Source organism: Colius striatus, chromosome 6 (assembly GCF_028858725.1).
Source record: "Colius striatus isolate bColStr4 chromosome 6, bColStr4.1.hap1, whole genome shotgun sequence".
NCBI classification, from domain to species: domain Eukaryota; kingdom Metazoa; phylum Chordata; class Aves; order Coliiformes; family Coliidae; genus Colius; species Colius striatus.
In genome coordinates, this window is record NC_084764.1 from 44,810,562 (window position 1) to 44,823,135 (window position 12,574).

The window sequence follows — 12,574 nt, forward strand, 5'->3', positions numbered from 1 at the left end:
GGGTTCTCTCTTGTAGGGAAACAAAGTTGAGGAAGGAGTGAGATCATTAGGGCTGTAAGGGTAACCAGTGATTATTTGGTACAGTGGAACCTGGGTTTTAGTTTTGAAACTGAAGTGCTGGGTAAATCAGAGTTCAGCCAAGCATTCAAGGGCTGAATTCCTGAGTGGCACACATCAAGATGGATATCCAAGGGAGCTATCACGGCCACAAACTCGAAACTTAGTGCAAATGGGAGTTCTGATTTCCAGCAAGAAATACTGAGAGATAGACATCGTGTGGTCGTTTCTCCTATCCTGCCTGACCATTGAGAGGGATCTGAAACGAGCAAGGTGGATAAAACTGTCTGGCAAGCACGCTTGGTGATACCTGCACAGGCGTTACCTGCCATGCTTTTAAGCCACACAAAGGAACGTGATCTCTCCATCTGTCACGGCCCACATGACAGAATGGGAGCTGGAACCACTGCCCACTGACCTGATCCTGACTTTCTCCAATGACACATAACAGACTTAATGATTGATTCTGACTGGCCTGTCACAGGACTCGTAATGTAAACTCAGGTCTGAGCTCTTGGTTCCATCAGTGTGGCAAGAGACTAGAAAAGCAGTCCGATGGAGACTGCTGTAAAGGGGGAACATGTTGAGGCTTATATGGATGGTTGATAAGCAGTGCTCAGCTGCTGGGACAAGGAAGACAGCTTGGTTTGCTTCTTCCCAGGACAGGAATACTCCTGTCATAGCAGCCAAGACCATTGCTTCACATGTCAATGAAACCAATTTTCCTGCCTCTTCCAACGTGATGCTGGAGGGCAGGAGCCAATTTGGCACCAGGTTGGAGGCAAGATGAGATCGAAAGCAGGCAGAACAGAATAGATCTGATCTCTTCCTCCTCTTTTCTCACCCCATCAGAGACCTTTGCCCTCCTACACTCCAACTGCAAATTACACCCATGCACACAGCCTGGAAATTATTGTTGTGGGCTGAGATTCCCTACCTGCCTTTTTAAGGTCATTGTTCACTACATTCTTTACATCATTCCTATTCAACCTTGGGAGGAAACCTTTCAGTTTCACAGGGCTTTCCTTGAGGGGAAACAGGTGACGATTTCCAAATGTTAAGTAAATAAATGAAAGCCATTTGGTCACGTTTGTTTTCGGAAATGCACAAAGATTGTGGCCATCACCTCAGTCAAAGAACCACGTATAGCGAGCTATGTAATGTCACAAAGAGCAGGCATCTGCCCAAGCAGACAGCAGTATTGACCTGTACCCTTTTCTCCTTTCCCCTCTGCCATCTCTTTCTGTTACAGCTGCCATCTGACTTTCAGGAAAGGGTCAGCATCCATCTGGAAAAACACGGCTGCAGCCTCTCCGTCCCCTTGTGCCACACGTCTTACGCTGACACCATCCCCACCTGTGTCATTGCCAAAGTACTGGAAAAGCCAGACCCAAACAGCTTGTCCTCGCACTTGTCAAGCCCGTCTACAAGGGACCTCAACTTTCAGGACTCCGCCGGGAAACTCGGGCAAAGGCCCCAGTACAAGTCGGACATCTACTGCAGCGACACTGCCCTTTACTGCCCCGAGGAGAGGAGGAGGGAGAGGAGGCAGAGCGTGGACACACAGGTGAAGGACGTGGGGTTCCTGCGCTCCCAGAACTCCACGGACAGCACCGTCGAAGAAGACGGTTTCCATTCCAGCTTCTCTCACGAAGCCTTCCCAGAGTACATCACCTCTCTGCCAACCTCCAGCTCCTACTCCAGCTTCAGCGTCACGTCCGAGGAGAAGGAGAACGCGCAAGCCAACACCCTGACAGCCTCTCAGCAAGCGATCTACATGAGCAACCGAGACGAGCTGTTTGAAAGAAAGTCACCCGCGGGTTACGAGCATCAGGGAAGCCCGAGGTTTGCCAAGGCCAAACCCGCGCAGCACGTGGAGCTTGCTGACGACAACGAGAACTCGCCCACTTTTACCAGGACTCTGCCTCCGTATGCAAACGAACCTTTTCATTTCTCAGCCATAACACCACAGCAGGCTTTAGCCAACCAGAAAATGAGGAACGAGTGCAGGAGCACCCACCTTTCAGAAGAAGACTTGCCCGGGCGATGGAGGCAGCTGAGCGTGGAGGACATTGGTGCGTACTCTTACAGGAACACGGGCAGACTGTCGCCTTGTAGCTTTTCAGAACAGTACTACAGCAGTCCCATTAAGAAGGGAGACAGTCGAACGAGCCCTATCTACGCCAGTTACAAAGCAGACAGCTGCTCAGAGGGAGACGACATCTGCCAAAGCAGACTTGTGGATTCTTGCTTCCTGAGAACAGACAGTGGCCTGAACATTGACATCAGCACTAGCTGTAAACAGGACAAATTGCCCGCGTACAAAGCAAAAGAACCAAGAGACCAAAAAAACGAGAGGATCACCGTCCAGTTATGCACGAGCACAAACATGGAGAGCAGCCCGGTGTTGAAAAGAGAGTACGTGGACGTGAGCCCCAACAGCTCAGCAGAGTCCCTCAACCAGAGCTCGGCAGAGGCTTCGGAAATCCACCAGTCTTCCATGGAGCCAGGGAGCCATCCGGCTATTCACTCCAAACAGCAGCAGTTCCAACGGACTGCGAGCACCGGCCTGAGCCGCAAGGACAGCCTTACGAAAGCACAGCTGTACGGCACCCTGCTGAACTAGGCACCTTCCCAAACGGCAATAAGACAGCGAGCGACAGGCAGCGGAGAGCATTTGACACTCCCAAGCGAATGCCGAGCTCCTCAGAAACAGGATTATTAATAAAAGATCTATTCATAATGGTACTAAAACGTTTAAAACAGAAATCTTCTTGGAAAACGTTATCCAGCACTTTTCACTTGACATCCTTTCCACGTGGGAGACTGGCCCCTCCCTCCTTTTATAAACCTGAAGTATTTTTATAAGCAAAATGGTATTTATTAGACTATCCGAAGCTATTTGAGCAGAATTCTTTTCCCTTCCAGCAGGTTTCTTATTTATTTTTGTGCATGAGGCCAGCTGTGCCTAAACTCTTGGAGGAAAAGGGTAAAATCGCAACGGCAGCGATGAGGAAAATGAATCCACCCAAGAAAACACCATCACATCAACAAAGCACCCAAGGACGGTCAATTTGAAGAAGTCTATTTTTTAACAAGAATGGAATTGTATCTCAAGTTATTTCATACAAATGTATTTATGAGTGACTAATGTATGCACAAAGTAACACTACTATTTTGCTCTTTTAATCCACTGTGTTTCTGCTTTCCTAATTTCCCTTGTATACTACCTCAAAAGTAATTGAGGGTTTCTTTGTCACATTTTCTGTAGGCTTGCATTTCTATTGTCTAAAATGCATGCAGTGTCATAATTAATACTGTATTTTGCATTACTTAATAAAAGACACCAGTGGAGATACCTGTGGGGGTATTTTCCCTTCATTGAAACGTACCCTGGACAATAGAACATGGGATTGCTCTGGGTGGCATCCATGGCAGCAGCAGCAGATCATGAGCAAAGCTCCTGGTTTAGCTTGTTTTCCAAAGGAGTTTATCTTTCTCTGTAAGCTCCTGAGCACTGGTTCTCAGTCCTCAGCCACTGGGTATGGAAGGACAGCTTCTCCTCAGCCTGTGAAAAGCAAACAAGGAAAAGAAACAAGGCTGAATCAACAGGGTTGGATTCAAAAGGCAGGGCTCTGCACACTGACAGGAACATTGAAAACTACTTGCAAACTTGTGACTGAAGCTCCTCCTCCATTACACACATGCTCACAATCTCTTAGGTCTTTACAGCTGTTACCTTCCATAGTTTTTTCATATGCACCTTGCTATTTTTAACACAGTCTGGTCTTCTGTAGCCTATGGGAGTTTCACTCCTGGCTCTGAGAAGCCATACTTTTACCTGTACTTTAGGCATTTCCTCTCTCCATCGAGTTTTCTGTTTCTCACCATTTCACCATTAAGGAGTGTACAACTTGGACAGCAACGGAAGGGAAAGAGCAAGAGGAGATGAGAAGAAAAACAAAGAGAGAAAGGGAAAATCCTATGGATTTCTTTCCTGGCTTCAATGTTGCTGCTTGGTAAGAGGCAGAACACAGCAATAAATATTTAAGAAGTCTTTTAAGTCGTGTTCATGGAACACATATCCTGCCCTTGACATACTGCCTTTACCAGCTCATGTATGGGGAAGGATGTTACTTTGTGCAATGCGTGGTAGTACTCTGTGAGATCACTGTGGAAGCCTAAACTAGCTCCTTAAAAAGCTAAAAGAATGACCTGCTGTTCAATACCTACCAAGAAAATGTACATTTGCTGCTGGTTCTCCTAAAGCAACCATCTGGCAAGTAACTAGGAAGCAAGACTACAGATGTGCTCATTTCCAACATGAGTATTGTGAGGCTACAGGTTCAATGCATTTGGCATCAACAATTCCTACTGCTTGGCATATTCTTCATGGATAATATACAAACTTTACCATTACTGATGTGTGCAAGTACTTGCTGTGTTGTTTGGAAGATCTGGAACCAAGTCCCTGCAGTTCCATCGAGATCTGTGGCAGCACTCTGGAGAGCAATGCTAGCTGAGAACACATAGGTAAGGCACAAAGTAACTCTAAAGTGAGGCTTATTTCAATACAAAAGCTATAACACACCTCCATATAATCACACAATGGTTTGGGTTGATAGGGACCTTAAAGATCATTTAGTTCCAATCCCCATCCCACTAGACCAGACTGTTTAAAGTCCCATTCAACCCAGTCTGCAATGCTTCCAGGGATGGGGCATCCACAACCTCTCTGGGCAACCTGTGCCAAGGTTTCCTCAGACTCACAGTAGATAATTTCTTCCTAATATCTAATCTAAATCTACCCTTTTTTGGTGTAAAGCCATTACCCTTTGTCCTGTCACTACATTCCCCTGTAAAAAGCCCCTCTCCAGCTTCCCTGTAGGCACTGGAAGGCTGTTATAAGGTCTCCCCTGGAGCCTTTGCTTCTCCCAGCTGAAAAAGCCCAACTTTCTCAGCCTGTTTTCATAGCAGATGTGTTCCAGCCCTAAGATCATCTTCATGGCCTTCTTCTGCACTTGCTCCAACAGGTCCTTGTGCTTTATGCTCCCATACTTGTTCATAGAGAGTGAATAACAATTCCAAGAAGTCCATAAAAAGAAGAATAGGACAAAGTTCCCTAAAGGTCAGCTGCTTCTTATGGCAGAATATGACCTGAAGTAGACTTGATAATCCAAAAAATCTGTTATTTCCCCTTTGAAACACAAAGACAGAACACAGATGTGAAGAAAAACCTCACTCTTGACTCATTCAGGTATATAACATTTAGACAATCTCTAAGGCAAGACATTCATTTCTCTGGTCAATGAATACAAGGATTTGCATGCAGGAGGTGAAAATTAACTGTTATCTCACCTGAGAAAATACATAAGCTCTGGAACAATGAATCATGACATTTCTGATCTGGAACACTGCATCAGACTAATCCTGTTATAATATCATTCATTCATTGACACTGAACTGCTATTTTGGCAGTTACACAGAATTAAGTTTCTGCTAGATGTTATCTATCTGATTATTTCATATCCCCTCCTATTATTTTCTTTCTCACTACTGCAGTTTCAAAGTCTGACTCTGCTTCACCTGGCTCTCCCAGCCTCTGAGCACTAGTATGTAGACTGAAAGCAGTCTTTCCAGCCAACGAGTGCTGGCTTTTGTTTGTAACAGAGCCTACAACCTCGTTACACACCAATACATAACTTGGCAACAAAATTCAACTGAATGCAATGGCTAGAGAAGTTCTTCAGCTTTAATGTGTTGATCTTAATTTCTCCTGAATCAGCAAAACTGGTTTCAGCAGAACAGGTTTCTCTGTGAAGATGAGGAAAAAAAAGTTGAAATCATTCACCTAAATTTACTCAGATTTACAGGTTCAACTGTGGTTTGGTTTCATTTCTCCAAACAAAAAGAACTTTGAAAGATTACCATGAGTTATTTCCACCTCTCTTTTGGATGCCTTCAGTTTAGATTTCCCGAGACAGCCACAGAGAGATCTGAGGCACAAGGCTAGGAAGTTACTATTTCTTTTCACAATAGATTTAAACTCATCAAAAAATCATCAAAAAGAAGATTTTTACAGTGTGTAACTGGAGCTATTTAAAGCCAGCTACCCACTTGGTCTCTACAGACCCATCATTGTGCACTGTGACTATATGAGAGCTCTGTTGTGCCACCAGCTAACCTGTTTGGCCCTAGGAGAGGTTTAATAGTCACTGAGGTTTTAGGGGATTGAACCTGGTTAAAAACAGGCAAAGTGGTAGATGGTGGGAGAGCAAATCAATAGTTCAGGAGGAGAGGTTGGGTGAACTTGACTTTAGTCTTTTGTTCATTTAATGACAAGTGACTCCAGGAATGAAAATCAAATCTTCATCCAAAGAAAGGTGCTGCAGATCCCTCCACCCCAGGGGCTGAGAATTTGCCTTGAAATACCTTTTCCTAAGGACATAAATGCCCAATTTTCTCTCAAGTGTTATAAAAAGAATGTCAAGGTGCCTCCACATTACCACAAAACTTCACTTTCCGAGTCTGAAGTCGTCAGGTTCCGTGTGCAGGGTTTGCAGGTGCCTACAGCAGGATTTTCCCTTTCATCAATTATTTCATTTGCCACGGGGAAAAACGGAAAGGTGAGGGAAAGAAGTGGCAAATCCTCAACAGTGCAGTGAAGGACAAGATGAGAAATGTCATTTTAATGAATGAAAACTGAAAGCAAAATGTACATGGCACAGAACACTGATCTGGGAAAACCAAAGAGGGCCCAAAGAGATCAGAGGGAGGTCTCACCAATCATGCATTAAAACAGATAAGAATACAAAAACAGATGCCAGGGAAACAGGATCCAAATCAATAGGAACAAGAGTGCATAAGGATTACAAAATCATGACAAGCAAATGCACTTCTTGAGATGTGAAAACACTTTTCTCACTTCAAATTAACGCTAACAAAAAAGCACAATATCTCAATCATTTGGAATAACGCATTTCACTCTCTTTTAAACTTTTCAGAGGTCCAGAAAGAAACAAGATTCCCAAGTTCACATCATGGCAAGCCACAAAACAGGTAGTTTTCCATTCAAACAGTTTCTAACTTCTTCTCTCAGACTAGAAAATGTAACTAATCCTTTCCCCTTCCAGCACTTTTAATTAAACAGGATTTCCACTTGAACATCTGTCCCAGAGCGTGATCATACAGCTGCTCACGTTCATTTCCCCTCGTTTCATTTTTAAATGCTAATTGAGATCCTTTGGACTTTCCTATAAAACTCTTATCCTCCATTCATGTTTACACCCTTGTAATTCTTACAGGCTATTATGATATCTCTCCTTGAACATTGCTTAAATTGTGCAGATGTAGTCCTCTCTGTTTTCCCTGGGGCCACTCTGCCTTCAGGACTTCAGCTGCTTCTGATTTTCAAGGAACATCCTCCTCACCTTTCTACTGCTGCACACCAGAACACTCTGTTATAAACGTTATGCTGTTCAAACCCATTGTACTAAAAAGTAGAATAAGTGGCAGATCAGAGCAACTGCTTGTTGCTGAATCCCCAGCTCCAGAGGGACAGGGAACTGCTGGAGAGAGGCCAGTGCAGGGCCACCAAGATGATCAGGGGACTGGAGCATCTTCCTTATGAGGAAAGGCTGTGGGACCTGGGGCTGTTTAGTCTGGAGAAGAGGAGCCTGAGGGAGGAGCTCTTTAATAGTTATAAATATCTAAATGGTGGGTGTTAGGAGGTTGGGGCAGCACTCTTTTTGTTGTATCCAGTGACAGGACAAGGGGTGATGGAAAGAAGCTGGAGCACAAAAAGTTCCATTTAACCATAAGGAAAAACTTTCAGTGTTTCAGTGAGGGAGCCCTGGCCCAGGCTGCCCAGGGAGGGTGTGGAGGCTCCTTCACTGGAGGTCTTCACAACCCACCTGCACACGTTCCTGTGTGACCTGATCTAGGTGGGAGCTGCTTCTGCAGGGGGGTTGGACTGGATGAGCTCTGAAGTTCTCTTCCAACCCCCACGATGCTGTGATTCTATGAAAAGCCTTACGCAAATAAAACAGATTTCCATATAGCCAGATTTACAGGTTTGCCTTTTGATTAGAAGATGCAGAACATGTTTTGAGAATGGGAGCTTGTCTGCTCAAAATTGGTGAATTTGAAAATCAAGTAGATTTCAGGGGACTGGAGCATCTCTCATATGAGGAAAGGCTGTGTCACCTGGGGTTGTTTAATTTGGACTGAGGAGACTGAGGGAAGATCTTATTAACATTTATAAATGTCTAAAGGGTGGGTGTCAGGAGGTTGGGACATCCCTCTTTTCTATAGTAGCTAACAACAGGACAAGGGGTGATGGGATGAAGCTGGAACACAAAAAGTTCCACTTAAACATAAGAAAAAACTATTTCACTGTGAGGGTAGAGGAGCCCTGGCACAGGCTGCCCAGAGGGGTTGTGGAGGCTCCTTCCTTGGAGGGCTTCAAAACCCACCTGGACACGTTCCTATGTGACCTGATCTAGGTGGGAGCTGCTTCTGCAGGGGGTTGGACTGGATGAGCTCTAAAAGTCCCTTCCAACCCCTACCATTCTATGATTCTATGATTCATATACTTCTCCCCTGTGTTGTCTACAACTTCTTCAGCACTTAACACAGTAGCATCTAGCTGTTCTCAAAGAGCTTTGAGTTTTCTCAGGATGGACTTGAGCCCTGTAGGGTTGATTTGTATTCTTCCATCACTAGCAAGTTTGAGGATTTGTTCCCAGCTAAGCTGTTCTCAAGTCCTGCACAGTTTCAGCTGCCAGTTTGTTAGGCTCTAACATCTCTCCCAAAATCAATAGATCTGAGGCTCCTTAGTACGAGGTTTTCTAAGCCTGTAAAGCCCCCAGAGCAGTTCCATTTAGAGATCTATGTCAATATTTAGAAAGGGGCTAAGGCAACTTCTCAAAAGTGCCTTGGATCTCACAACCAGTCTACACAGCAGCTTCTAATGACCATCAGCTAGACGTGCTGATCTGTATGAATTCAATCTTGGCACCTTTCTACCTAAGCAGTCCTGTATCAACATTATCACAAGATTTTCATTGTTTTCCCCATCTTTCCTCCATGTCTTTTTCAAAAACTTCCTTGTTTTAAAACAACAGTCATTTGTTAACAACCTGTCGTTCATTCCAGCTCCTCTCTCACATCTTTGCTCTTGGGTGTTTTCTTTTGATTCTATTAGTAAAGCTATTTTAGTCATTGATGGATTTTGTTTAGCTGAAGATAAGAAGGGTAATTTGAATTCTCCTGCAATGAAAGGTTTTGCTGCTTGTGCACTGAATGCACTTCCACTGCCCTTCAATCTTGCCCTTTTCGCCTGCTGGGTTTCTGGTTTTTGGTCTGTGGGACAATGTATCTTTTCTTCTCCCCTCACTTGACAAAGCTTCTGTTGCAATTCTGCCCTGCTTCCAGTGCAGGATCTTTTGTAACACTCAGATCCAAGGGCTGGTCTCCCTTACAAAGCCACAACTATAACTTCTCACTCTATCCTAATTCCTGCATATGTGCATTCTAAATGAAGCAATAAGTGTTTGAGGAGAAATTTGAGTGTATACTTAAGTGCTGTGCTGAAAAAAGTCCTATATGATGTGGCTGGATAGGATGCACTCTTATCTCTAAATCCACTATGTTCTATGAGAATTTGCTTAAGTATGAGCAATGTACTCCAATCCTTTACAACACTAGTGAAGTGCATTCTGTCTCTGAAGATTAACCACTGACCATTTTCATGCCAGGCTACACTGATGTTGAGTTCTAGGTATAAAAGCCTATAGCCTCTTAATTGCTTCAAAAGAGTTAACTTCTCCCCCAGTAAAGCATTTCTAACAAGCAGGTCTTCAACTGAGGTTTCAAAGTGCAGAGTTATGAAGATTTGACTTTATAGTCTTACTTTCTAAAGTAATTTGTCTCATAAAACATCTCCAAATCCCCCAAATCTCAACAAACCTCTAATTAGTAGGACACAGCAGATAAGAATTCCACCCTTTCTAGGAATCACAAGGGACACGGGATCCTAATGTCAACTGTACTGCCATATAACAGTAGGTCAAAGTTTCCTAAAGCCTTAAAAAGTATGGCTTAAATTTCAGCTAGTTATAGGAGTCAGAATCCCAGAGAGATCCAGGACTAAAGTGTCCATCTGCAACAGAGGTGGGCAGAAAGCTCAGCTGGCGACCATCCTATCAGTGGTCCCCAGGAAACTCTTCATCCCACACAGTGCTTATGTACCAGTTTGGTGTCTAAGGCCAGCCTGTGAACAGGCCTAGTTCTGTCTTCCTGCTAACTTCCTTGTAGGTTTGGGAAGGCTGCTGTTCAGAGCCCCTTGAGCTTTCTCTTCTCCAGGCTTTTGCAGCACCCATACTGCAGAGAAGTGCACTCTGCTTTCTGCCACACGGGATCTCCCCAGGCTGCTGTCAGCTGTACATCCTACACCTGTGGGAAGTGACAAGGTCCCTCTCACCCCCACTCCTTTGCTAAGCCAAGGATCACCTCTGCAAACAGTTACTGCACCCCAGAGTAGGGAGAAAGTCTTCATCTGCAAGAGCCAAAACTGTCTTTGATCCACGATGCAACCGCTGGAAAAGATGGCAGGTGGGAGTTAAATCCCTTCTCAGCAGCACACCCATCACTGACATATAGACATTAATACTCTATGATTATTCAGGCAAATCCTGATTTTTGAAGTCAGGCCTAATGAATTCATATTGAAATTTATCCACCCATCTAGATTTTTCCTTTGTAATTTATGAATCAGAGCAGACGCACACATGAGCTGCAAAGCCACAGCAATATTTACTACACCTAGCTGAGCAGTGACAGCTCTGTGATTTAGCAGCAGAGAGATAGCAGCAAGTCTCAGATTCATTAAATTTGTCAAGCCAATGTCAGCCAGCATCCCTTCCCATTCCAGTTCTTCACATGTGACATTGTAAAAGAGATCTCAAGGAGCGAGATGTACTCTCAGCACACAAGGGTTATGAATTTCAAGGGGCTCCCAGTCAAGCTTTTTTCCTCCAGTAGAAAATCTCTTAATCTGGAACACCAGATGTGTAGTGTGTTATAAGGAGCAAACTCTGCACTGAATGTCCAGGCAGCATGCAGGCTCTCACCTGCAGGAAGCTACTGTGCCACCAAACAAACGAGGAGGGGACAACAGCAGCAGCACTCTGAGAAATTACGAGCGTTGACTCTGGTGGGGTTATTTTTGCCAGGGAGATAAATCAAGGCTTATGGTTCACTTGACTGTAACTTGACAATTTATTTCAATGGACCTTCAGTACCTCACAGTGTTTATCCTTCACAAGTGAGGGAAATGCTCTTATCCCCAGTCACACAGAAGCGAGATACTCAGTCCCAGTGGGATAGCAGGGAGCCAGCTATTTCAGTTTTAGCAGACTTCAAGGACCTTGGCCTTGTGTTTCTTACAACTTGAGAAACTGATGAAGAATGAAAGCTTCAGTTCTCGAGCCCAGTCTTAGTACAGGAACTGAATCATCATTTTCTGATTCATCCCCACTTACCTGTGCTTGCAGAGTCTACAATAGCCTGAAGGTCGAGAAAGGCAAGGCCTGAAACTGGAAGAAAGGAAAAACTCAATCTATATCTAAACTATTCAAACACCAAATAATTCCTAAGAGCTGAGTGCTCATGGACAATAAACCAGAGTGTGTTCATGTTTTGCCCAGAGAATACACACAATGGAACTGCCCAGAGAAAACAGGTAACTGAGCTGAAAACTTGCACCTTGCTGTTTTAGACCAGCTTGAATAGTTCTGATAAGCTGCAGGATAGATAAGGGAATGGAGGCAGAGGAAGGATGCTGGCTGTCTCAGCATGAAACGCAGTACAAACTCCAGTCACAACATGTACTGTGCTCCTTTGAGCTTTAGGGTATGTTGTGAAAAAGTCACAGAGAAAAGCTTTTAGCAACACTATTTCCTTTCACTCTCATTTGGGCTTTCCCCCCCCCCCCTTTCTTTTTAAAGAGATATGTTTTGCAAGCTGCAGGGACTGGGCTTTTTGGCTGGAGCTTTAAGTCCTGCCTACAACGACCTGGCTTGTGTCAGTAGGGAAAAGCAGTCCCGAGACTAAATCAGTTTAACAGGAGAACGTTTGTTTCTCAAGGAGGAATGGTCTAATTGAAAAGAATGGCAGTAAACAGCTCATTACTGAGATCTCAGAACCCAGAAAGCCGAGGTGACAGCCAAGTTGAAAACAAATCCAGCAAAGTCACACTTTGCAAAAACCCAGGACAAGTGGTTTATTTAAAACAGGTTTATACTGTCTCTTACTCTTTTTTCCTCCTCTATTGATGAAGAAGATGAAATGCACTTTTTGGCACTTTAGACAGCACCAATTAAACCTGATTTCTTGCTTGAGATCCTCAAAACTCCACTTGTTTCTCACTTCTAAGACTATTTCTGTTGGTTAGAGAGAAAGTGTTGCTCTCACTCAAACAACCTAACCTGCCATTCATGGAAACACACACACAATT

General features: G+C 44.2%; 1 protein-coding gene across 1 annotated transcript in view; it reads left to right on the forward strand.

Annotated features, from left to right (window-relative positions):
- The window catches only part of BEGAIN (brain enriched guanylate kinase associated), a 151,440-nt gene extending 148,757 nt beyond the window's left edge, over positions 1-2,683 (forward strand). Inside the window, exon 9 of the mRNA XM_061998405.1 lies at positions 1,310-2,683. Within this exon, the coding sequence (XP_061854389.1) occupies positions 1,310-2,683 (1,374 nt within the window). The remainder of the gene's footprint in view (positions 1-1,309) is intronic.
- The last annotated feature ends 9,891 nt before the right edge of the window (positions 2,684-12,574 follow it).